At 47.1% G+C, this 22,098-nt stretch overlaps 1 protein-coding gene and 1 long non-coding RNA gene across 2 annotated transcripts; one reads left to right on the top strand and one right to left on the bottom strand.

Annotated features, from left to right (window-relative positions):
- The first annotated feature begins 1 nt into the window (after position 1).
- Positions 2-21,795, top strand: DNAAF2 (dynein axonemal assembly factor 2). Its single transcript, XM_081195662.1, has 3 exons — positions 2-2,275; positions 15,875-16,021; positions 18,675-21,795. Exons 1-3 carry the CDS (start codon positions 62-64, stop codon positions 19,191-19,193), a joined length of 2,880 nt encoding a protein of 959 aa, XP_081051788.1. The 5' UTR covers positions 2-61; the 3' UTR covers positions 19,194-21,795.
- LOC308588271 lies at positions 11,491-12,409 on the bottom strand. Its single transcript, XR_014008613.1, has 2 exons — positions 12,140-12,409; positions 11,491-11,601 (listed from the first exon to the last, which is right to left on the bottom strand). It is a non-coding gene; the product is annotated as an uncharacterized lncRNA (long non-coding RNA).
- Positions 21,796-22,098: the final 303 nt, after the last annotated feature.

Genomic DNA, 22,098 nt, shown 5'->3' with positions numbered 1-22,098 from the left:
CTGGCTTCCATAGCAACGGCCGTCCTATTCCTCCTTCCCCGGCGGCTTTCCGAGGGCCGGCATGGCGGTCCGCTCGAGCCTGGAAGCCCTGGAGCTGACGGGGGACGAGGTGGAGCGGCTGAGCAAGGCCTTCCAGGACGAGGGCTTCCGCAAGCTGTTCGCCGACTACGCGGCCGAGCTGAGCGACCCGGCGCAGCGGGCCGTGTACGAGGCGGAGGTGTCGGCCCTGGAGCGGCAGCGGGGCGTCGAGGCGCGCTTCCTGCACCCGCAGCCCGGCTGGGTGCTGCGGACCAGCCAGGCCGGCTCCCGCCGCTGCTACGTCAACGTCTGCGGCAACGCGCTGGTGGCCAGGCCCGAGGCGAGGCCGGAGCCCGGGGGCAGCCGCTGGACGCTGCCGCACTGCCTGGCGCCGGCCCGGGAGGAGCTGGGCAGCCGGCGCCGGCCCGGGGAGCCTCGCGGCCCGCCGCGCCTGGTCTACGACGTGCTCTTCCACCCGGACGCGCTCCGCCTGGCTGCCCGCTCGGCCCGCTTCCGCCGCCTGGTGAGCGACACGGCCCTGGAGGCGCTGGAGAGCCACTTCTCGCCCGGCCTGGACCGCGCCAACGCCGTGCCGCTAAGGGGCATCAAGTACAAGGGAGTCCCGCAGGCCACGCTGCTCCGGACGCCGCTGCCCGGGGCCGCCCCGGAGGGAAGCGGGGAGGAAGAGAGCCCCTCGTCGCCGCTGCCGCCCTTCCCCACGCCCTACGCCTACCCGCCTCGCCCAGCCCAGCCCCCGAAGCCGGCGCCCGAGCCGGCCCCGGCGGCCACCACGCCGCGCTGGAGCCTCCGGCAGCGCTCCTACGTGGACCTGCAGGACTACCGCTGCTGCCGCGACTCGGCGCCCAGCCCGGTGCCCCGCGAGCTGGTGGTGACGGTGGAGCTGCCCTGCCTGGGCTCGGCCGCCCAGGCGGAGCTGGAGGTCCGCGGGCGGGAGCTGCGGCTGGAGTCGCGGCGCCCCGCCGCCTACAGCCTGCGCCTGCCGCTGCCCTACGCCGTGGACGAGGCCGCCGGCAAGGCCACCTTCAACAAGGCCAAGAGGCAGCTGGTGGTCGTGCTGCCCGTCCTGCCGCCGGCCGGGCAAGAGCAGGGGAGCCCCGGCTGCGGCGAGCAAGGCCGGCCGGAGGAGGAGGAGGAAGAAGGAAAGGAGGAAGAGGAGGAGCCGCCGCCGCTTTCGGAAACCGGAGGCTCGGCTGAACCGCAGCCGGGCTGCGCCCCGATCCAAGCCGCGAGCGACGCGGAGCAAACGCCCCTTGCTGCCCACGTGGAGGCGAGGCCGGGGTGCGCCCCGGAAAGCGCTCCGGCCGCTCCCGAGCCCGGCCTCTCCACGTGTCCGGGTCACAACGATTCCGACGAGCCTCGGAGCCCCGATGCCAGGAGCCCGGAGGATCCCGCGAAAAGCGACCCGGCGGCTGACACGCGTCCGACCGTCCCGACGTGCGCCGGCACTGGCCGCGCCGCGGGTTTGCCTGCTGCGCCGCGCGAAGATCCGTGCGTGGACAGCACCGTGGAGCTACGCGGCCCTGTTGCGGGAGTAAGTCAGGGGCTGCTCTGCGCCGACATGGATCTGAACGAAAGCACCCATGCCACCAGCGACGTGGTGCCCTCCTCGTGCCCCGGTGGCATCGTGGCTCCTCCACATGTGTCCCGCTGTGACGGCCCGGACCATTCCGTGGCAACCCTGTCGGGTCTGGACTGCTCTAGTGTAGATGAGGATCCGATGCCCTCGACAAGAAGCGAGCTTCCTGCGCCACCAGCGTGCCCCACTACCACTAGCGTCGTGCAGATTTCTGCACCTGCCTCTCTGGGTCCTGCAAACATAACCTCTGGTTCTCCTCTGCCGCCCACGGAGGGCCCCACCGTTGATCCAGATTCTGCCAAAAGCCCCGCTAGCTGCCTTGACTCTCCCGTGCCCCCTGCAAGCACAGCCACCCGGTGTCCCCCTTTCCAATGCACTCAGGATGAAAACTCTCTGAGGCTGATCTTGCAGGTGCCAGGCATTGTTCCCCAGAGCCTCAGGGGGGAAGTAGGAACAAATTGCTACAGAGTTAGTTTTGCCAGCAAAGACTTTGCTTCTTATACATTCGTCTTGCAGTTTCCTCCAGAAAATAGACTGAGTCCCCCTGAGTTTGGACTTGATGTGTCCCCCGATAATGCTGTTATTTCCCTCACCAAGTCTCTCGAGACCACTGGACTTTGGAGAAAGATGTATTTTGGCCCAAATGGTGATTCCTTGCAGGTAAAACTACGTTTCATATTACTCTCACCCTCAGGGTGTAGCAGAATCAAGGGTATATTTTTGAGGCCCTTATTTCGTTTTTATTCTGCTCTTCTTCTACTTGGGGCATTGTGGACTCACTTGTTATCCCATACATTCTCACAGCTACACTTTGAAGTTATGCTGAGACTAATAATGTGATAGGCCCCACATCACCAGTGACCCTCATGGCTGAGCAGGATTTGAATGTGGGTCTCCAAAACTTTCCCCACTAGGCTCCTTGCTAAATGTGTGAGCAACAGAAAGGCGTCTGGGTTCACACAGTGCATAGTTAAACGATGGAATGGATGGCCAACAATTTGGATAGCATTAATAGGAGACCAGACAAATATGTGGAGTATAAGGCTATTTCTTATGCCCACTGCCAAGGCAGTGATAAGGAGTGCTGTTGTGCTCATGTTTTGCTGCTGGGCATCTTGTTGACCACTGTGGACAGCAGGATACTGGACTCGATGAGTCTTTGACCTGATCCGGCAAGGTGGTTCTTCCATTCTTAGGATTTGTGGGAGTAGTAAAGCCCTTTAAAGCCATAAACGGCCTCGGTCCTGTATACCTGAAGGAGCGTCTCCACCCCCATCATTCTGCCCAGACACTGAGGTCCAGCGCTGAGGGCCTTCTGGTGGTTCCCTCGCTGCGAGAAGTGAGGTTACAGGGAATGAGGCAGAGGGCCTTCTCGGTGGTGGTGCCTGCCCTGTGGAATGCCTTCCCAGCAGATGTCAAGGCAATAAACAACTATTTTACTTTTAAAAGACAACTGAAAGCGGCCCTGTTTAGGGAAGTTTTTAATGTCCAATGCTGTATTGTTTTTAATGTTCAGTTCGGAAGCCACCCAGAGTGGCTGGGGAAACCCAGCCAGATGGGCGGGTAGAAATAATAATTAATTATTATTATTATTATTATTATTATTATGTGGCTGGGGAAACCCAGCCAGATGGGCAGGTAGAAATTATTATTATTATTATTATTATTATTATTATTATTATTATTATTATTAAAGCAAGTGAGGCCCCAGTTAGTCCTTTACCTGAAGGCCAACTAGATGCTAATAATAATAATAATAATAATAATAATAATAATAATAATAATAATAATAATATCTTTATTGTCATTGCCCCCTTCGGGGACAACGAAATTACTTATGTGATGTTAAGTTGAACATGTGATGTTAAGTTGAAGTGCTGTGGTTGTTTTCTTATTGCCCATAGCTATTGGGGTGTTGGGAACATTTTCCTTCCCTACCACAGTGAGGAAAAGAAAATGACCTCCATAGTAAGTAGTGACTGTTACGTACACCCTTTTAGTATGGCAACCCACTGCTCTCTTCCCATTCTCCTTGCCTCCGAAGGCTTGAGAAGGACCTCTGAGGATGTTTGGCAGTAGTTGAGTAGGCTTGTATGAGAGAGAGAAAAGGTCATTCAGGAACCTAAGTCCCAAACTGTTCAGGGCTTTGCATCAAGATTGCACCTGACCTCCTTTGGGCTGAACTGGAGAAGGTGCTGTCAAAACACAAGCACCTCATAGTACTGAAGTGAATAGTGTGTGCCTAACCCTACACAGTAGAACTTGTCCCCTGAACTTGCTTTGCTACTTGTTTAGTTTTGTTGTTTAGTTGTTTAGTCGTGTCCGCCTCTTCGTGACCCCTGGACCAGAGCACGCCAGGCCCTCCTGTCTTCCACTGCCTCCCTCAGTTTGGACAAACTCATGTTCATACCTTAGAGAACACTGTCCCGCCATCTCGCCCTCTGTCGTCCCCTTCTCCTTGTGCTCTCCATCTTTCCCAACATCAGGGTCTTTTCCAGGGAGTCTTCTCTTCTCATGAGGTGGCCAAAGTATTGAAGCCTCAGCTTCACGATCTGTCCTTCCAGTGAGCACTCAGGGCTGATTTCCTTCAGAATGGAGAGGTTGGATCTTCTTGCAGTCCATGGGACTCTCAAGAGTCTCCTCCAGCACCAGAATTCAAAAGCATCAATTCTTCGGCGATCAGCCTTCTTAATGGTCCAGCTCTCACTTCCATACATCTCTACTGGGAAAACCATGGCTTTAACTATACGGACCTTTGTCGGCAAGGTGATGTCTCTGCTTTTTAAGATTCTGTCTAGGTTTGTCATCGCTTTTCTGCTTTGCTACTTGCCGGTGTGTAATATGCTATAAAGTTTCTCCTAATTGATGTCAGCAGGGGGCTGAAACTGTCATCCTCCTTCTGACACCTGTTTAGTAAACAAATGTGTGGCCATTTGCAGTTTCGTCATCATGTTTGTTTAGAAACTGAAGAGGCAAAGTAAAGTATGCTTCCTCTCTGTTTCAATACTCAAACTAGCTTAATTTGCAGTTCTTCTCCTTGAAGACAGCATTTCTTGTTATAGCTTCCACCTTTGTGAATAAACATTCCAGACCGAATGCTCATGAATCTGTAGAGTGATTCTCTGGAGTTCTGTTGCCTAGAATGTTTCTTTGCATGGGGGAAAAAACCTCATATTAAAATTGCAGAGGGGAGGAAAAAGAGGACCTAGGTTTGGTCTTCTTGCCTGACACTGGGGCTATACATTTTTCCCTGTTGAAGAAAACACACACATTTTTTTACCACTTAATTGGAGCATTGAGTCAGCTCTCATCAACATGAGATACTATTAGAGCAACGGTTGCATTCTGGCAAGGCAGAACCTGTGTATGTCAGGACTCAGTAGCTTCAAAATATCATTTGCATTGACATATAATTAATTATTCAAACTCACATAAATATTAATTATATGCCAGTACAAATGACATATTGAAGCTACTGAGTCCTGTATACTAGCAATGACTAAAATAAGCTCTGTACTTTATATAGGGGTGTTTTGCAGGACCTTTTCACCTGTCAGGCTTGGTCTGCTGGGCTAGAAAGCTTTGCCGCTCCTGAAATAGAAGTTTAAAGTCCTAACCAGCACTTTGATTTGGGTCTGGATACTGGCCAGCCGTCAGTGAAACTCTTGTAATAGTGGAGCCACACGTTCCTGATAACTGGCTCCAGTCAGCAGTCTGGCCACAGCATACTGTGCCAGCTAAAGCATTCAAACAAAAGCTAGTTCAGCTGTAATGCAGGTCGTGAGGTATCCTGGCCAGATCTGACTTTTCTAGGAACAGGCGCACCCAGCGCACCAAGCAAAGTTGTGCAAAGACACTTTGGCCCACAGCCAGCTTCTGAACATCCAGGTTCAGGGTGCAAAACTCAACTTTAAAGTGGGGTGCAATCCAGACTAGCTGCTGCTTGCTTTTGGTTTAGTTGAGAGTAAACTGATCAAATCAAGCCCCTGCTGTTAAATAGAAACATGTCGAAGAAGAGCTTATAAGTATATAGTGACCTGTAAACCATCACCAAGGGACGCGGGTGGCGCTGTGGGTTAAACCACAGAGCCTAGGGCTTGCCGATCAGAAGGTCAGCGGTTCGAATCCCCGCGACGGGGTGAGCTCCTGTTGCTCGGTCCCTGCTCCTGCCAACCTAGCAGTTTGGAAAGCACATCAAAGTGCAAGTAGATAAATAGGTACCGCTCTGGTGGGAAGGTAAACGGCGTTTCTGTGTGCTGCTCTGGTTCGCCAGAAGCGGCTTAGTCCTGCTGGCCACATGACCCAGAAGCTGTACGCTGGCTCCCTCGGCCAGTAAAGCGAGATGAGCGCCGCAACCCCAGAGTCGGCCACGACTGGACCTAAAGGTCAGGGGTCCCTTTACCTTTACCTAAACCATCACCAAACTCCCCTGTGATTTTGCTCTGGTTCTAGAAACAGGTGAGGGCGCTCTGCAACATGTTACTTTTTGGGGATGGTGTTTGGGCTTCTGTCTTCTGGCAACAGATACATCTTTATCCTTTCTCAGGTGTTTCAGTTGTGGCCTTGAGTAATTTCCCTCCTGTTTTGGAGTTCAACCCGCCACTTTGTGGAGGATCTTGTCTTGTGCTGGAGTGCTAGTTGTGTTCACCTTCTGCTCCCATCTTAAATGCACACCCTCGGATTGGAAAACCACGGCAGTTTTTAAAGAAAGAGACTGAGCCCTTGATACGGTTGGACTTTCTCCACTGCTATTCCTCCAAGGGTTGCATCTCTGAGAGAGGTAATGTGACCTTTCGTTCTGAAGTTCCTTAAAGGCCAGCAGTTTGTTAAATAGGGTTTTAACAGATCAAATGCCCTTTCGATTAAAATTTTTAAAATTATATTATCTCATTCAGTATGGATCATTGATGGCAAGGAGGTAAAAAATAACTGTGGCATTTCTCTCAGAGGCTGGTGAAAGGTCATTAATCTAATGCTTTGCAGAAACCATTAACTCTTTATGTCAGGCATTGCCGCTGGCTGGGTGTGAGGACTACGAATGGGAGAAGGTTCAGTTGCAGGTGACTGGTTTCATTTCGTCAGATTTTTTCAGCCAAGTAGTACAGCAAAAGCAAATAAGTTTTCCATCATACAGAACAGCTGACACCTGGAGACTGAAGGTGTGTCCCAGTGACCAAGATCTGTACTGCCAGTGTTGGCTCAGCTGTGCTCATGGGTCTTTGCCTTCCGCAGCCCATGGATGGGGCCTGGTTGCAGTGATACCCCTGCAGTATGGACAACAACTGACCATTTTTTCTCCAGGGAAGATAGAGAGATATAAGAAATAGGCATGCAGGAAAGCATAAATTCCAGACATGAAGCCTTCAGGCAAAGATGCACTGTTTAGAATGAGAAAAACGGGTTTATTTAGTGACATTCTCATGGAGAGAGATTCAAGATTACCCACGTCTTGGTCCAAGAAACCAGATACCTTCTTGTTACAGTATAAACAATTTTAACAGCAGTTCTAGTTTTCCTGTTTCTAGCCTTCCCACATATCTAGATTCTTTTGGAATTAGCCAGTGGAATTAGTTCTTGCTTGACCTCCAGCTAGCAACTGAAAATACTTTCATAGGAGAATGCTTAGAAAAAATAAATATTTTCAGGTTATACACTGACATTGTAGCATCTGGTTAACTGACAGAGGTGTGCTTAAGAATATATGGTGGCTTTATAAGTCATTCTTCCCCCAACCTAGTTTGAACTACAATTCCCATCAGCCCTAGTCAGCACCATTAGTTCCCGAACACCGTAAATCCTGTCCAATAGCTGCCGACTGTAGTTGAAGAACATACTGGAGGTAGTTGAAATGAATGCCAACCCTTGCAAGAAAGGATTAATAACACTAATTATTTAATGCACAGTTGGGAACAATTTGCTCAATATTAGAATGACTCTTGGGAAAATTAGTCTGGATTGTTGTCTCTTCATTCCATAATTCTTGTGCTAATCATGTGTTGATATGTGTATGAGTCAAGAAGGGAAGGGATTCTACTCCTCATAACAGTGGTTCCCAGTTAGCTTAGTACTGCAGACCCCCTGTTTTTCAAAAGACAAGCCATGGAGCCCCTACTTCTGAAAATTTTGATATCTCTATGGTAGGTTTTTTATGTGAATGGTGCCACTGACCCCCCTGGGTGGGTTATGTAGACCCCCTGGGGTCTGCGGACCTCCAATTGGGAACCACTGCCCTACAAGAAACTGATATATTAACTGATTTCAGGCTTCTCATATGCATCTGGTTGGACACTGTGAGAACAGGAAGGCGGACTACATGGATCATTGTCCTGATCCAGGAGGGTCCTCTTACGTTTGTTGTGGGGGAGGGAGGGAAAAGAGAATGTCAGGCACTTTGAGACTCCTTGTTGTTGTTCTTCTTGCAGTCCATGGGACTCTCAAGAGTCTCCTCCAGCAGCATAATTCAAAAGCATTAATTCTTCGGCGATCAGCCTTATTTATGGTCCAGCTCTCACTTCCATACATCACTACTGGGAAAATCATAGCTTTTACTATACGGACCTTTGTTGGCAAGGTGATGTCTCTGCTTTTTAAGATGCTGTCTAGGTTTGTCATTGCTTTCCTCCCAAGAAGCAGGCGTTTTTTAATTTCGTGGCTGCTGTCACCATCTACAGTGATCATGGAGCCCAAGAAGTAAAATCTCTCGCTGCCTCCATTTCTTCCCTTTCTATTTGCCAGGAGGTGATGGGACCAGTGGCCATGATCTTCGTTTTTTTGATGTTGAGCTTCCGACCATATTTTGAGCTCTCCTCTTTCACCCTCATTAAAAGGTTCTTTAATTCTTCCTCACTTTCTGCCATCAAAGTTATGTCATCTGCATATCTGAGGTTGTTGATATTTCTTCTGGCAATCTTAATTCCGGCTAGGGATTCATCTAGCCCAGCCTTTTGCATGATGAATTCTGCATATAAGTTAAATAAGCAGGGAGACAATATATAGCCTTGCCGTACTCCTTTCCCAATTTTGAACCAATCAGTTGTTCCATATCCAGTTCTAACTGTAGCTTCTTGTCCCACATAGAGATTTCTCAGGAGACAGATGAGGTGATCAGGCACTCCCATTTCTTTAAGAACTTGCCATAGTTTGCTGTGGTCGACACAGTCAAAGGCTTTTGCATAGTCAATGAAGCAGAAGTAGATGTCTTTCTGGAACTCTCTAGCTTTCTCCATAACCTTAGGGTAGTTATAAAGCAGGATATCAAATCCAAAATCATCCTCCTCCTCCTCCTCCTCCTCCTCCTCCTCCTCCTCCTCCTCCTCTTCTTCCGTTCACCAGCACCCACAGAGACCTTCCCTTGTGCCTACAGAGTCTCCTCCACCCACTGAAATTAAACTTGAAAGAAGCATTCTCTTGTGCTAGTCAGTGGGATAGGTTGAGCTCTGTCCTTGGTTGCTGTTCGTATTTGGTGCTCACAACAGGTTTAAAAGGTTGATGACGTGTGGTTTAATCAAACAAACCCAATTCTAAACATGGTTTATGAAGCTGACTTGTTTTAGTAAACCATAAATAAGATTAATTACATTTTGTGTTTGGACCTAACGCTAAGCTGTGGTAAATAGAAAATGGAAGTGGAAGCTTCAAATGTCCCCATGATTGTGGAGGCAGAGTGTATAAGCCAGGGCTGGGTGATACCTGGTTTCCAGCATCACAATATACCAATGTATGACAATGTCTGAAATAAGGATGGAGCTAGGTAGAGGCACTGGCTGGCTTCACGGTTTCTCCTGCATCGTGATTTTTGCCTGCGCCTGCTCTTGTAATTCGCTGCCCCCTGCATTACTGTATGATACAATAATCATGACTGCACATCAGCTAAGAAATACAGACTAAAATAAAAGTTTGTGCTAATCTACATGAAAAACTTTATGTAAAATACAACCCATAGAAAAGAAAAACGACCTTTCTCCTAACACCACACTTTTGTGAGTAACATACAGTTGTGGTTTCCAGTATTTCCAAGCTGATACCATTAGCAATAAGCACATAAATAGTTTTATACTCATTTACTTGTATCTTGCATGTTCTAAAATGGCGCACATGTTACTGTGAAATCTCTTGGGTTTCCCCATGCCTTGGTATTTTTCTGTGGTGCTGGGGTTCTTCTGGGATCCTTTGTTTTTGTCAATCCACAGATTACATGTTTGCCTAGTTGTTCCTTTCCAAAACTGAGCAGCTAGTTTCATGTTTTGCTGGCAACAGCGGAAAATTGCCAGTTCTTGATGTTTTCCAAATGAGTGGAGAAATGCCAACTAGAATTGGTTTTGGCACGTGGACATTTAAGGGGATTGCCATGGTGAAACGCGGTTTGCTCTTCAGAGGGGGGAAATTGTTGCTCTCGTCATCACCACCAGCAGATAGGCAGTGGAGTTCCTCGCTCTCTATGTTTCCCCCAAGAAGCAGGGGTTGGTTTTTAGTGCTGTGAGAAGCAACCTACATAAATATTTTAAAGCAGGATTCCTTTTCGCTTACACATGGTGGCACTAACAGACTGGAGACCGTATCTCACTCTTCTTCACCTGGGAGGAATTTCTGTGTGTTTACTCTTCCAGCTGGAACCGAAGGAGGCTCACACATCAGGGTACAACCATAGAATCATAGAATTGAAGTGTTGGAAGGGACCCTGAGGGTCATCTAGTCCAACCCCCTGCAACGCAGGAATATGCAGCTGTCCCATACGGAGAGGCAAACTTGCAATCTTGACATTATCAGCACCAGGCTGTTACCAACTGAACCATCCAGGATCTTATGCAAACCAAACCTTTAGAATGCCAACTGAAAGATATTCAGATTGATTAAAAAAAGATGTTCCTTCCATCTCTTTGTATTTCAGCAATGATGTAATAGGCAAATGGGTTCCAAGCCATTTTGGAAGCCAGGGTGTAAGCAATAAACCCCCCTTAGTTAATAATACACACTTTCCCCATAAAACTATGTCCACAGCGTTAATTCCATTTTAATGCCCAGTTCCCCAAATCAGCTTTAGTCATCTGAATGGATTTGCAGTGGGTTGCTAGGATGGAAGTATTTGGTGGCAGCTTTGCTCTAGGCTAGTCTGTGCTTCAGATAGACAGGAGCATTAGACTCCTGAGTAAGCTTAGCTGTCGTGGGATCAGAGGAGAGGTCCTCTTAAAAGTAAGTAAATGGTTAAGGAACAGGAATCAGAGAGAAGGCATAAACAGACAGCTCTCTCTTTAGCAACACTGGGATGGGGCAATTATGCACAACTTACAAAGGTTTCACGCAGACCTGTATTAAGCAGTTCTTTCCCCCTCTTCTTTTTTCTACAGCAAATTAGTGCAACAAGGAGCAACTCTTAGACAATCACAAAGCAAAAAGCACACCTCTCTTAATGCCATGCCCTTTCCCCAAAATAAATATATTTGTCTAGCTAGTGTCCTCCCTAATGTGGAGCAAAGTAGTCAGTTCTTCCATTTCCTATCCTTTATAAATATCTGATGAAATTAAGTCCACATTTCCACATTTGTCACCAGATTTTATTTGTTCAGTTTATTTCAAAGCTCTTTTAATCCTGCCTTCCTGTTTGAAAATGCTCAGAGCAGCCAACAAACAACTCCCTAAAAGTACACCCCATTAGCACATAAAACTGTTCAAAAACATTGTAAGATGCAAAACAGTGTTTTGAAAAATTTGTGTAAACGAAGCAGTTTTAAAAGTAAAGAAAGGAGCCCCCACATGCTGTTACATACTAATTTTCAGTGGTTTATAGATGTTTGCTTTGGTGCCGTTGTTGACCTTTGCTTTGGAAGTTTCTATTTATCTAAGCATTATTTGTCAAAGCAGAGGCGTAACAAATATAGAACCGGGATTAGAATATTTATTGTAACATGGTATTCGAAAATGGGAATGACAGGAGGAAATGAACCCAGGGCCATTTCAAGCCATTTTGCCGTCTTGATACATCACAGAAACTAGAATAAAGAATAGAGAATACGTTTTGAAAAGAAAAGAAAAATCTACCCATCAAAATTGTTACTGATTTAATCGCTGACAAAAAGCACCATCATTTTCTAGAAGCCATTAATATTTAAGTTTCATTTGCCGCCTTCCTGGTATAGGAAACTTGTGTCACCAAAGTTATTAACCTCTTGATTAAGCTGCCGAAAGCCTTTCTGGAGCTGTCTTAATTCTGGTCATTGCTAATACCTAATACATAGGAGACTCCCCCCTTTGTGGCTTTCATCTTCCATTGCCGTAGAGACTCTGACTTTAGCTGATCTCCTCTGCAGCAGGATTTGCAAAAAGGCAGAGAGGCGCTGAGATCTGAGTTTCTTTTGAACCTGTTTCCTGAATTCACCATAAAGGCACCTTAACTTAATTTAGATCCAGCGCATGACCTACTTTTAAAATGCCTGCAGTCTGCTGGAGAGAAACTTTCAATTCTAATAACTTAGCACTGGGTATTATTGATAAAGGGGCAAAAATGGATCTGTTAGCTTTATTTCTTACCATTGGCAATTGCTCCAAAGACTACTGTGAACCCAAAATGTGCTTTATTAATTGTTTTTATTTAATGCCCTATGAACAACGTGACATAGTGCTGACATATAGTGTTAAGTCCTAGACATACATCGTTATTGTGGTTTTGTGCAATATTCTCAGTATGCCCAGTTGTGTTCAGTGACTTACCTATGAGTGATATTCCATCTTGCCATTGGCCTTCTGATGGTTGATGGATTTGTGTGCTATTTCTGGGCTGGACATCTATTTATTATTGCAGGTTTTGTGTGGGTTTTGTTAACTCTGAAACAGTGGCAACAGTGATGTAAGGTTATGAGAATGAGTCTGGGGGAGCCTCTGGCACCTCACTCTCCTCTGGAAATCCACAAGGAAATGGAAAGCTCTTGCTTCTGTTTTCAGCCAACTGTAGTTACTTATTTTGTCCAAACTGAGGACCATGATCAGTGTTAACTATAGTTAATACACTGCATTTTGAAGGTGGCTTGTTCTCTGAAATATAGTTAACATTCATCACAGTTTCCCCTAGCTTTGGACCTGAGTCACTATGGTTATCTGCAGATGGAAGCAATCACTTCTGATTTCCTCCTCTTGGTTGTCCTGGTGGAGGAGAGGGCAGGGAAGATTGGCAGGGTATAGATAATAAAACTGTTATTGTTATTATTAAACTACAGTTCAGCATTATGTGTGAACCAGGACAGCATGCGGAGCCATCTTTTTCAGTGATGGGCAGACAGGGAACATGGGCAAAAATAACGAAAGTGAAATTCCCTACTAGGCAGTTTGCTTCATCAGTGAACCTGGACATTTTACTTTAGCTTTAAAGGCCAGATCCATAGAGCTCCTTGGGGCATCCATTCCATTTGGTATTTTCTTCTAGCTGGAGCTCTTCAGAGGCTTCTCCCAGCTGTCCCCTGAGATTGAGGAAATGGCGGCTCCAGGACAAAGCACGCATGTACCTGCAATCCAGAAAACAGCTTTGGGCACCGTTGCCTTTGTACTTGCCGTTTCTCTAAACCGAAAAGTCCCAAATGTTGCAACATTTCCTCATAGGGGATCTGCTCTACCTTTTTTTTTACAACTGTATGACAAGCAAAAATTCACTGGCTGAAGATTTTATTGCCACATGGTCCAGTTCATTTACCCCATGTGTAAAAAGCTTCACCTGTTGAATTTCTCCTCGCCGCACAGTTGTACAAGGCGCTGGCGCTTTGCCAGAAAAAAAGGTTGACAAATCTGCATAGCCTCTGTTTCCCTCTCATTGGTGAATGTCTTTTGGGGTTGAGGAATGCAGCACTTTTGCATCTGGATTCTTGCTCAAAGGCCTTTAAAAAATGTCTGCAGCCTAACATAGAATTGGCCTGTTACTGTATACCGTATTTTTCGTCCCATAGGACGCTCCGTCCCATAGGACGCACCTAGTTTTTTGGGGGGGAAATAAAGGAAAAAAATTTTCCCTTTATTTCCCCCCCAAAACCAGGTCGGGGAAACCGAAACAGGTTGAGGAACAGCGGGATGGCGCTGCGCCTCCCTGCTGTCCCCCAAGCTTGTGGGGCTGGCCGATGTCTGCCCGGCGCAGAGCGCCCCTCATGCCGGGCGGCAGGCTGCTATCCACAGTGTGGGGAGCCCTGCGGGGAACTCCTGCAAGGCTCCCCACGCTGCGGATGTCTGCCCCGCGTGAGGGGCGCTCTGCTTCAGGGCGTCTCTCGCGCCGGGCGGCAGGCTGCTATCTGCAGCCTACACAGCCCTGCAGCACGTCCCGCAGGGTTGCCTAGGCTGCGGATGTGTTCCCGAAGTGCCGGGCGCTCTGCTTTCAGCGCGCCCAGCGCTCCGGGAAGCACCTAGACAGCCCTGCGGGACCTCCCGCAGGGTTGCCTAGGCTGCGGATGCGTTCCTGAAGCGCCGGGCGCTCTGGGAAGCAGGCTGCTATCCGCAGCCTAGACAGCCCTGCGGAACCTCTTCCTGAAGCCTGGAGAGCAAGAGGGGTCGGCGCACACAGACCCCTCTCGCTCTCCAAGCTTCAGCGAAAGCCTGCATTCGCCCCATAGGACGCACCCAGATTTCCCCTTCATTTTTGGAGGGGAAAAAGTGCGTCCTATAGGGCGAAAAATACGGTATATTGAATCTTCATCCTGACCTTCAGACCGGTTGGGTGTATACAGCATAAGCACAATAATGAAACAACAGATAAAATGGTTAATCATTAAAATGTACTACACAACGTTAAAATGCTTCTGTGAGCAAAAACACCTTAGCCTGGTGCCGAAAGGACTCTGATGAGGGTGCCAGGGAAACAAGGCTGTGTGTGTTGTTGTTGTTTAGTCGTTCAGTCGTGTCTGACACTTCGTGACCACCTGGACCAGAGCACTCCAGGCACTCCTGTCTTCCACTGCCTCCCGCAGTTTGGTCACACTCATGCTGGTAGCTTCGAGAACAGTGTCCAACCATCTCATCCTCTGTTGTCCCCTTCTCCTTGTGCCCTCCATCTTTCCCAACATCAGGGTCTTTTCCAGGGAGTCTTCTCTTCTCATGAGGTGGCCAAAGTACTGGAGCCTCAGCTTCAGGATCTGTCTGTACTGAGAGCCAGTATGGTGTAGTGGTTAAGAGCGGCGGACTCGTAATCTGGGGAACTGGGTTCGGGTCTCCGCTCCTCCACATGCAGCTGCTGGGTGACCTTGGGCCAGTCACACTTCTCTGAAGTCTCTCAGCCCCACTCACCTCACAGAGTGTTTGTTGTGGGGGAGGAAGGGAAAGGAGAATGTTAGCTGCTTTGAGACTCCTTAAAGGAAGTGAAAGGCGGGATATCAAATCCAAACTCCTCCTCCTCCTCCTCTTCTTCTTCTTCTTCTTCTTCTTCTTCTTCTTCTTCTTCTTCTTCTGTCCTTGCAGTGAGCACTCAGGGCTGATTTCCTTCAGAATGGAGAGGTTGGATCTTCTTGCAGTCCATGGGACTCTCCAGAGTCTCATCCAGCACCATAATTCAAAAGCATCAATTCTTCGGCGATCAGCCTTCTTTATGGTCCAGCTCTCACTTCCATACATCACTACTGGGGAAACCATAGCTTTAACTATACGGACCTTTGTTGGCAAGGTGATGTTTCTGTTTTTTAAGATGCTGTCTAGGTTTGTCATTACTAAAGGTTGTGTGGCAAGGGCATTTGAGAGTTCAGGTGTCACTGCCAAGAAAGACTTTTCTTTTGTTGGAGTTCCATGGCATCCCTCAGACAGATGCTCACAAGGAAGAAGGGCCTTGGCAAAAAGGCTTTAATCAAAGAAAAAGAAAACAAAACCAACCTGGTCTGGCCTGCCCTTGTGCCATTTGCCAGCATATGGAAAAAGCATTATCACCTGCAAGCATGCAGCAGCTCACCATGAAAGGCTTGGCCAAAGGATCTGCTAGAAAATTAGGCAGCTGGATTCTGGTTTTTAGTATAAGTAGATTGCTTGAAAAGGGAGATAGAAATACCTTAAGGAAAGCATCACTTTGTTGACTAGCACGAAGTCTGTCAGCCCACAATAAAATCTACACCTTGTTGCTGATCCATTTGGTTGTGTGTGACTTTCTGATTGAGGGTGCCACAGCTGAAGGTTTCATCCGTTATTTAAGAATGCCAGCTTTAAGGAGAATCAGAGATCTGGGGATTACGGCAGCTTTGGGGTGCCTAAGGGCTGGTGTTTTGTAACCAAAGGGAAAGTTTAATCCTTGCACTTGTTTCTCCCCTTCAGGAAAGGTGGTTTGTCACTGAAGACAATGTGGATGAGTTTCTGGACAGTCTTTCGAGGATGTCCCGTTCCAGCCCATCTGAGATGGAACATCAGCCATTAATTGAAGTGTTGGATGTCTCGGAGGGCAAAAGTCAGATCAGATTAAAGGTAAGGCATTGTTCAGCAGGGCTGCCTTATCATCCATGAACAACACTGGAGTAACCAGTCACTGTCTTACCTGTCTCCAGTTCCATTTGCCCAACGCCTTGCTGCTTGTAAGGATATTTTTACCTGTGCGTTACGGGCGCTCATTGATTCTGAAAACTTCCAAATTAAATGTTCAGCAAACATGGCAACTTGCTATTCCACTTGTATTAAGCTCCCCACCCTGGCATGCGTGTGCTTGGAATGTTCTGTGTTTCAATGAGATTGCCATGCTTGTGCAGAAATCTGCAGATCAGCCAGAATTTGGCTTCAACTCAATGCAGGACGAGCAACATTGAATTTAAACTGCAGAGAGAGATTTAGGATAAGCAAGAATGTTCCTGATGGCCATGAACATGCTCCCAGAACAGACCACACTGTTCCACTGCATTTGGAGAGGATCTTAACTGCATGTCGGAAGTCAGATTTTTCTCATCTTATTGCGGATCTTGTAAGCTTTGTGATTTTGAAGCCCTTTTGGAGAGCATGAAGACTTGTCATCTTGGAAGGAATAGAAATCCAAATTCAAATATAAACAGAGGCAGCTGGCTGGACTGACACCTAATATTTAGAGTCTCTTGAAATTTTAAGAATTTAAGAATTACTTGGTCCTGTGTGGCGGTTTCTCAAATAGCCTGCTGTAACAAACGGTCAGATTCCCATCACAGAATGAGAGTTTCTAGGATGCCACTCCCCTCCCCTCCTCCCAACCTAATCTTGTAATCTTCATTACAAGAACTTCGCAATTTGTAAAATTATAGCATATCCCAAATAATAAATGATTAAAAGTGGCAGCAGATGAGTTGTAATTTCTTCCTGAAATAGACCGAACACGGTGTGGCTCCACATGCTGCATTTGCAAATATTATTTCAATAATCATGTGCCTCAGCCAGCCTGTATCTTGGATCAGACTCTGAAAGTTCAAGGCCACAGTCTGGACTTTGCTCCTGGGGGTGGGTTGCGAGGTGCACTCTCTTTAATTGCCTGCACACAATGAAATGAAATATAAGAGCAGACATCTGTATTTGTAGCCCAGCTCTCCTTACGGACTCTGGGGTTGTTTCTGCTTCCCCTACTGTAAAATAAAAGTGTCTCACACTTTGTATGTGTTGTCAACTTACAGCTTCCATTTAAAGCCTCACAGAGGCTGCCTTGCATTTCTACCTTGGGTCTGGCACCTGTTGTTTGTTAGCTGTTGGAAACTTGCCAACTGCAATGAATATCAATATTTGATTTTCTACATTTAATTATTGAAAGGAGAGCAGAGCTTGATATCGCTTGGATGGCAATTCCAGCCTACACCCAGACCTCTTGGTTGGTATCTACGTGGTGTGTTTTCTCTTATCTGTGCTCTCATTTTTCTCAGTCCTGCACTGGAGCAGAAGAGCTTTTTCCATTAACATTTGCAGCCAGCACCGTGGCACAGACCACCTTGGTGTCCTAGATTGCACAGGGCCAAGAATATTGAAGTTGGCAACCACCTGCTGCTCATATCCAGGCTACTCTGCGAGAGTTTGTGCCTTATTCTGTATCTTAGAGGACTGCTTTATTTGCCAGTGAAAATGAGAGCTGGTGTAAAGTCTTCTGAGCATCACAGGATGTGGCCCGTCCTGCTGCATAGGAACGATTGGAAGAATGTTGACATAGGGACCTGGGCTACCAATCATTGGCTGCTTGTGGGCACTGTCATAGAGGGTCCTTAGAAAGTAGGGTCCTTGGAGGATTTAGATGCAGTCCTCCTCAGCAACAAGGTGTTGAGGCTCAAAACACCCCTTTGCCCTAATTTAGACTACATGCATTGTTTTACACTTGTTTGCACCGAATTGCATTTGCCATTTGACCACCCATTCACCAAGTTTGGTCTTCACAATCTCCTTTTGTTTCATTATCCCTGAACAATTTAACATCACCTGGAAACTGGGCTAGGAAACTAGATTGCTTATGAAGAAGTTAAAAAGCACAGGTCTCAGTATCCATTCTTGGGGGAACGCACTTTCTACATCTCTCCGTTCAGAGAAATGGCCATTTCTTCCTACTCGCCACTTCCTGATACTTAACCAATTCCTGATCTGCAAGAGGATCTCTCCAATTATTCCATGAGCTTACTGAGGTGTCTTTGGTGAGGTTCCTTGTCGAAAGTCCAAGTACACCATGTAATCAGAATAAAACCAATTAGTGCACCACTTATGACTTATGCACATTGAGTCTCCTCAGCTGAAACCATGACTCCTTCTCTGAAATGTGCATGATCCAGATGGCCCCAAGGCTTTGAGTAACTATGGCTCTGTGACAAGCGCAAGGCATCTTGCACAACCCAGCCAGAATCATCCTTCCTGTGAGGAGCACACAGTGGGCAGCCACCTGGCAGAACTCTTGCAACTTTGCCTCTGAGCACATTCCCAGAGCTTTGTAGGTCAGGGTCCACTGCCAGGCCTGCAAAAATCTCCAGCCCTGTTTACTGGAAACATTGCAAGAAGGTATGAACTTAAAAGGGAGACCTGTTTGGGAGGAAGCCCAGGTTGTTCCTGTTTGGTGGCTGAGACCGTTTTCAGCAACACTTCTCTCTACCTTTAGCCTACCACTGTAACAAACAGCTCTCCCCCTTTCTTTTCACAGCCGCTGGAGCAGAACGGCGTTGAGCTCGGTAAAATGCAAGAAGGAGCTGCTCCCAAGGGAGAGGATGGTGAAGAAGAAAATGGCAGTGAACTCTCAGCAGACGCAGAAAGCTGCCCCGCACAAACAGCTCCGCTCACATCCATGGAAACAATGGGCCAAGTTGGCGGGGGACCAGGCCATTGTTTGGAGCTTGACCCCAGCAACCCCAGCTTGGCAAGCCCTGGGAAACAGCAGATAAGGGAGTGCCGTGAGTCAGAACGTGCTTTTGCAAGGGAGGAGGAAAGAGCCACGTCCACACCACAAGCCCAGTTTGACTGGGAGGAGCCTGGCCAGACCAGAGGGGGGAAGGGTGTGCATTCAGAGTCAGCACAGAACAACCAGGGCCAGGGCAGGAGCAGGCCGGCTCCTCCTGTGCTAAAGGAAACAGACATGCGGGATGGAAGTGTGCAGTACATTACCAGCCACACAACGCACTGCGCAGTCGCCTTTCAGAATGCTTTGTTGTATGAACTGGATTAATGTGCTGAGCTCCCAGCCGGGCTCTGCGGCGAGAAAAACCTCAAGTTTTACATTTTGCATTTCCTCCAGAGAGCGCAGGAAAGGGACGGTGCAGAACTCCAACCACAAGTCTTGCGGAAACAAAGCACCGGTCCCATGTGCTCAAAAACGTTCACTTCCATTTGGGAGATTTGAAAGGACTGGACCCCAGGAAGGGGTTACCAACACAGTGCTCTCCAGATCAGCCCCAGCTAAAGGTCAGGAAGGAGAGAAGTGGCTGTGCAGCAACATCTGGAGAGCAGTGCCTTGGCAGCCCTGGGTTTAGACGAGCACTCAGCAAGTTGCTGAATTTCAGAAAGAAACTGGCAGTTCATTAAAGTCAAAATCCCGTTGCTGCGAGTAGTCAGGGGAACATACAGGTCGCGGTCAGGCTACATCTAGGTTTGTTAAACTGAAATAGGAACATGCCTTTTGCCTGTGCACACAACCAGGATTAAACCAGGAAGTCTCTAATCAATTTCCCATTTCCCATTCTGAACTGGGAGACTCTAGTTACTAGCTTTGGAATGAGGATCTTAAACCAGACTTTGAAGTTTCGTTTAGGATCCTGGCTTGTTCTGAAGCCGGTGACTGAAACAGGGAGACTTCTTGGTTGTGACGTCTTGCGCCCTGGAAGGGCAAAGCGAAGAGGCTGTGTGGGCAGAAGGCTAATTCATCTCTCGGCTGAGCCAACTGAGACATGCTCTTGCGCAAGGCCTCGTCACAACTTCAGGGTATCATAATGCCTTGATTCCAACTTCCCCTTCCTCCAGCATTCCCATCTCTTCTCCGCTGATGGGGAAACAACAACCCACTATTTGAAGTGTCCTCCTGTCTCAGAAGCCTCACATTTCACAATGACTTGTGTGCCACAATCACTTTTAGGTGTGAATTTGTATGGCTTGCCTTTGGGGCATCCCTTTTACACTCTGCAAGCACCCTTCAAACAGGTAGATAAAAATGCACCAGCTAGGCAAAAACCAGCTTGCTTGCTTTCATGGTGGATACTAAAACCAGTATACATACCATAAGTTGCTCTCTGTTCATCAAAACCCATGCAAGTCTCCTGAATGTCAAGTGTTGCAACTGTCTTGGGAAATCCCCTGGGTTCTTGCATGAAAACTGTTTTTGGGTGTCATAGCCAGATTGTAAACTGCATTCACAGGAAGATAATACTATTCATTTTAATGGAATTGATTTCAAAGTAAGCATGCCCTCAAGGGACAGGGCTGTACCCAACCGTTGCCAGAGAATAGCACACCCCACAAGCAGCTACTGTACATAGATCTATTTCCAGCTCTACGTTTTACAGCAGAAATGTGAGTCAGGTTTTCTGTCGGCCAAACTAGTTTTCACAGTTCAAAGACTATTTTAGAACTTCTGCTTAATTTGTCTACCATAGCTAGGCTGGATGCTTTTGAAACTGCCTGCATTTTACAGGAAGAGATTTTGTGCCAACTGTTGTTCTAACAAAAGTCATCAATACCCTGGATGTGGCAGGAACCTACAATGAAGCTAAAACTTAGCACATTTTAAATGGAAGAATTGTTCCCCAATGATCTGCATCGGGGCTCAACAGTGCTCAGCTGGAGCAGGATTGTAACCCTCTTCTCAGTCCCACAGATTTCACCAGAACCCACTCTCAATTAAGACCTGCTTGAAAACCCATCAGCACTCTTCAAGCCATTAAATTAGAAGTTCTGTCGACATTAATTAGCATGTTCAAAATTGAAATGGAGCAGGGGAGACTAACCTAATGAAGTCTTTCCTCTCTTGTAACCTGAAGAAACACATTTGCATCCCAGAAAGTCAAGTTCTGGAAAACACTCAGCAGTTAATTATGTTAGACAGAATTCAGTAGTTTCCACTAATTGGATTGTCCTGTAAAATCTAGGAACACACTAAAATTCACCAATAAAGCGTTTTGCTGCAGGTCTAAGGGATGCCTTGGAGATGACTTTGCCATCTTGTTTTCTGCTGCTGCCTGTATTACTGCACCACAATACACAAATGGGCCTTTGTTACATTTTGGGCATGGAAATGGATTTCATCTTCATTGCCTTTTTCCAGAGGCAAGGAAGGGCACAATCCACTGGGAAGTTCTTTCGCACAAGGCCCATTTACTTTACGAAGAACTTGTGCAGGAGAATTTTTTGATGGGATTGCGCTGTAACATTCAATACCTAGTTAAATTAAATCTGTGTTCTTTCATCAAGAAGGGCTTTTGAAGGTTACTGAGCCTCTTAACACAGATGTAGACTAGGCTCTCAATTAGTATATCTCTTCTGCATATGCTGTTACTTTACACTGCTTGGGGCTTTTAGCTCTTGGATGCTCTCCTCTGTTTCTTCACCCAGCCCTATTTTTAATTATTCATTAAGCTGGGCTGCCTACGCAGGAACCTGAATTGTTTCTGTAACAGGAGGTAAATGGTTGTCATTGTTTTCAGTTCAGTTCTTCAAATGTTATGTTGTTAATTTACTTTACTTTGTATCATTGCACTGTGTCGTCATTACCATTGTTGAAGCTGTTCTTTTAATTTGGCGCTATAAAAATTAAAAGGGATTGTTTCGGATCACTGAAAGACTTGTGTTACAAAAAACATGATTTTTTTTTATTTTGGCAGAACTAAAAAAAAAAAAGTTGCATATTTCTACATTTAAGTGAAAAGAAATGGATTTCCAATTTTCTCATAAGCACATAGCAAATAAAATAGAAGGCTTTTGCAGGTATTAAGGTACCAAATTTCAAGCAAGCATGTACAAGATTATGGAATACTGAACGACTGATTCTCTCTAGTAAGATAAGTGGTTGGCAGAGAGAGGGTGAGGGGTTGTTCAGAAAGCGCCAACCAGTTCAGAACTGGGGGGCTCCTGAGTTGCGGACA

This window comes from Podarcis bocagei, assembly GCF_964188305.1.
Source record: "Podarcis bocagei genome assembly, chromosome: 1".
NCBI lineage: Eukaryota > Metazoa > Chordata > Lepidosauria > Squamata > Lacertidae > Podarcis > Podarcis bocagei.
The sequence above is the reverse complement of the archived record's forward strand: the minus strand, read 5'-3'. Positions and strand labels throughout refer to the sequence as shown.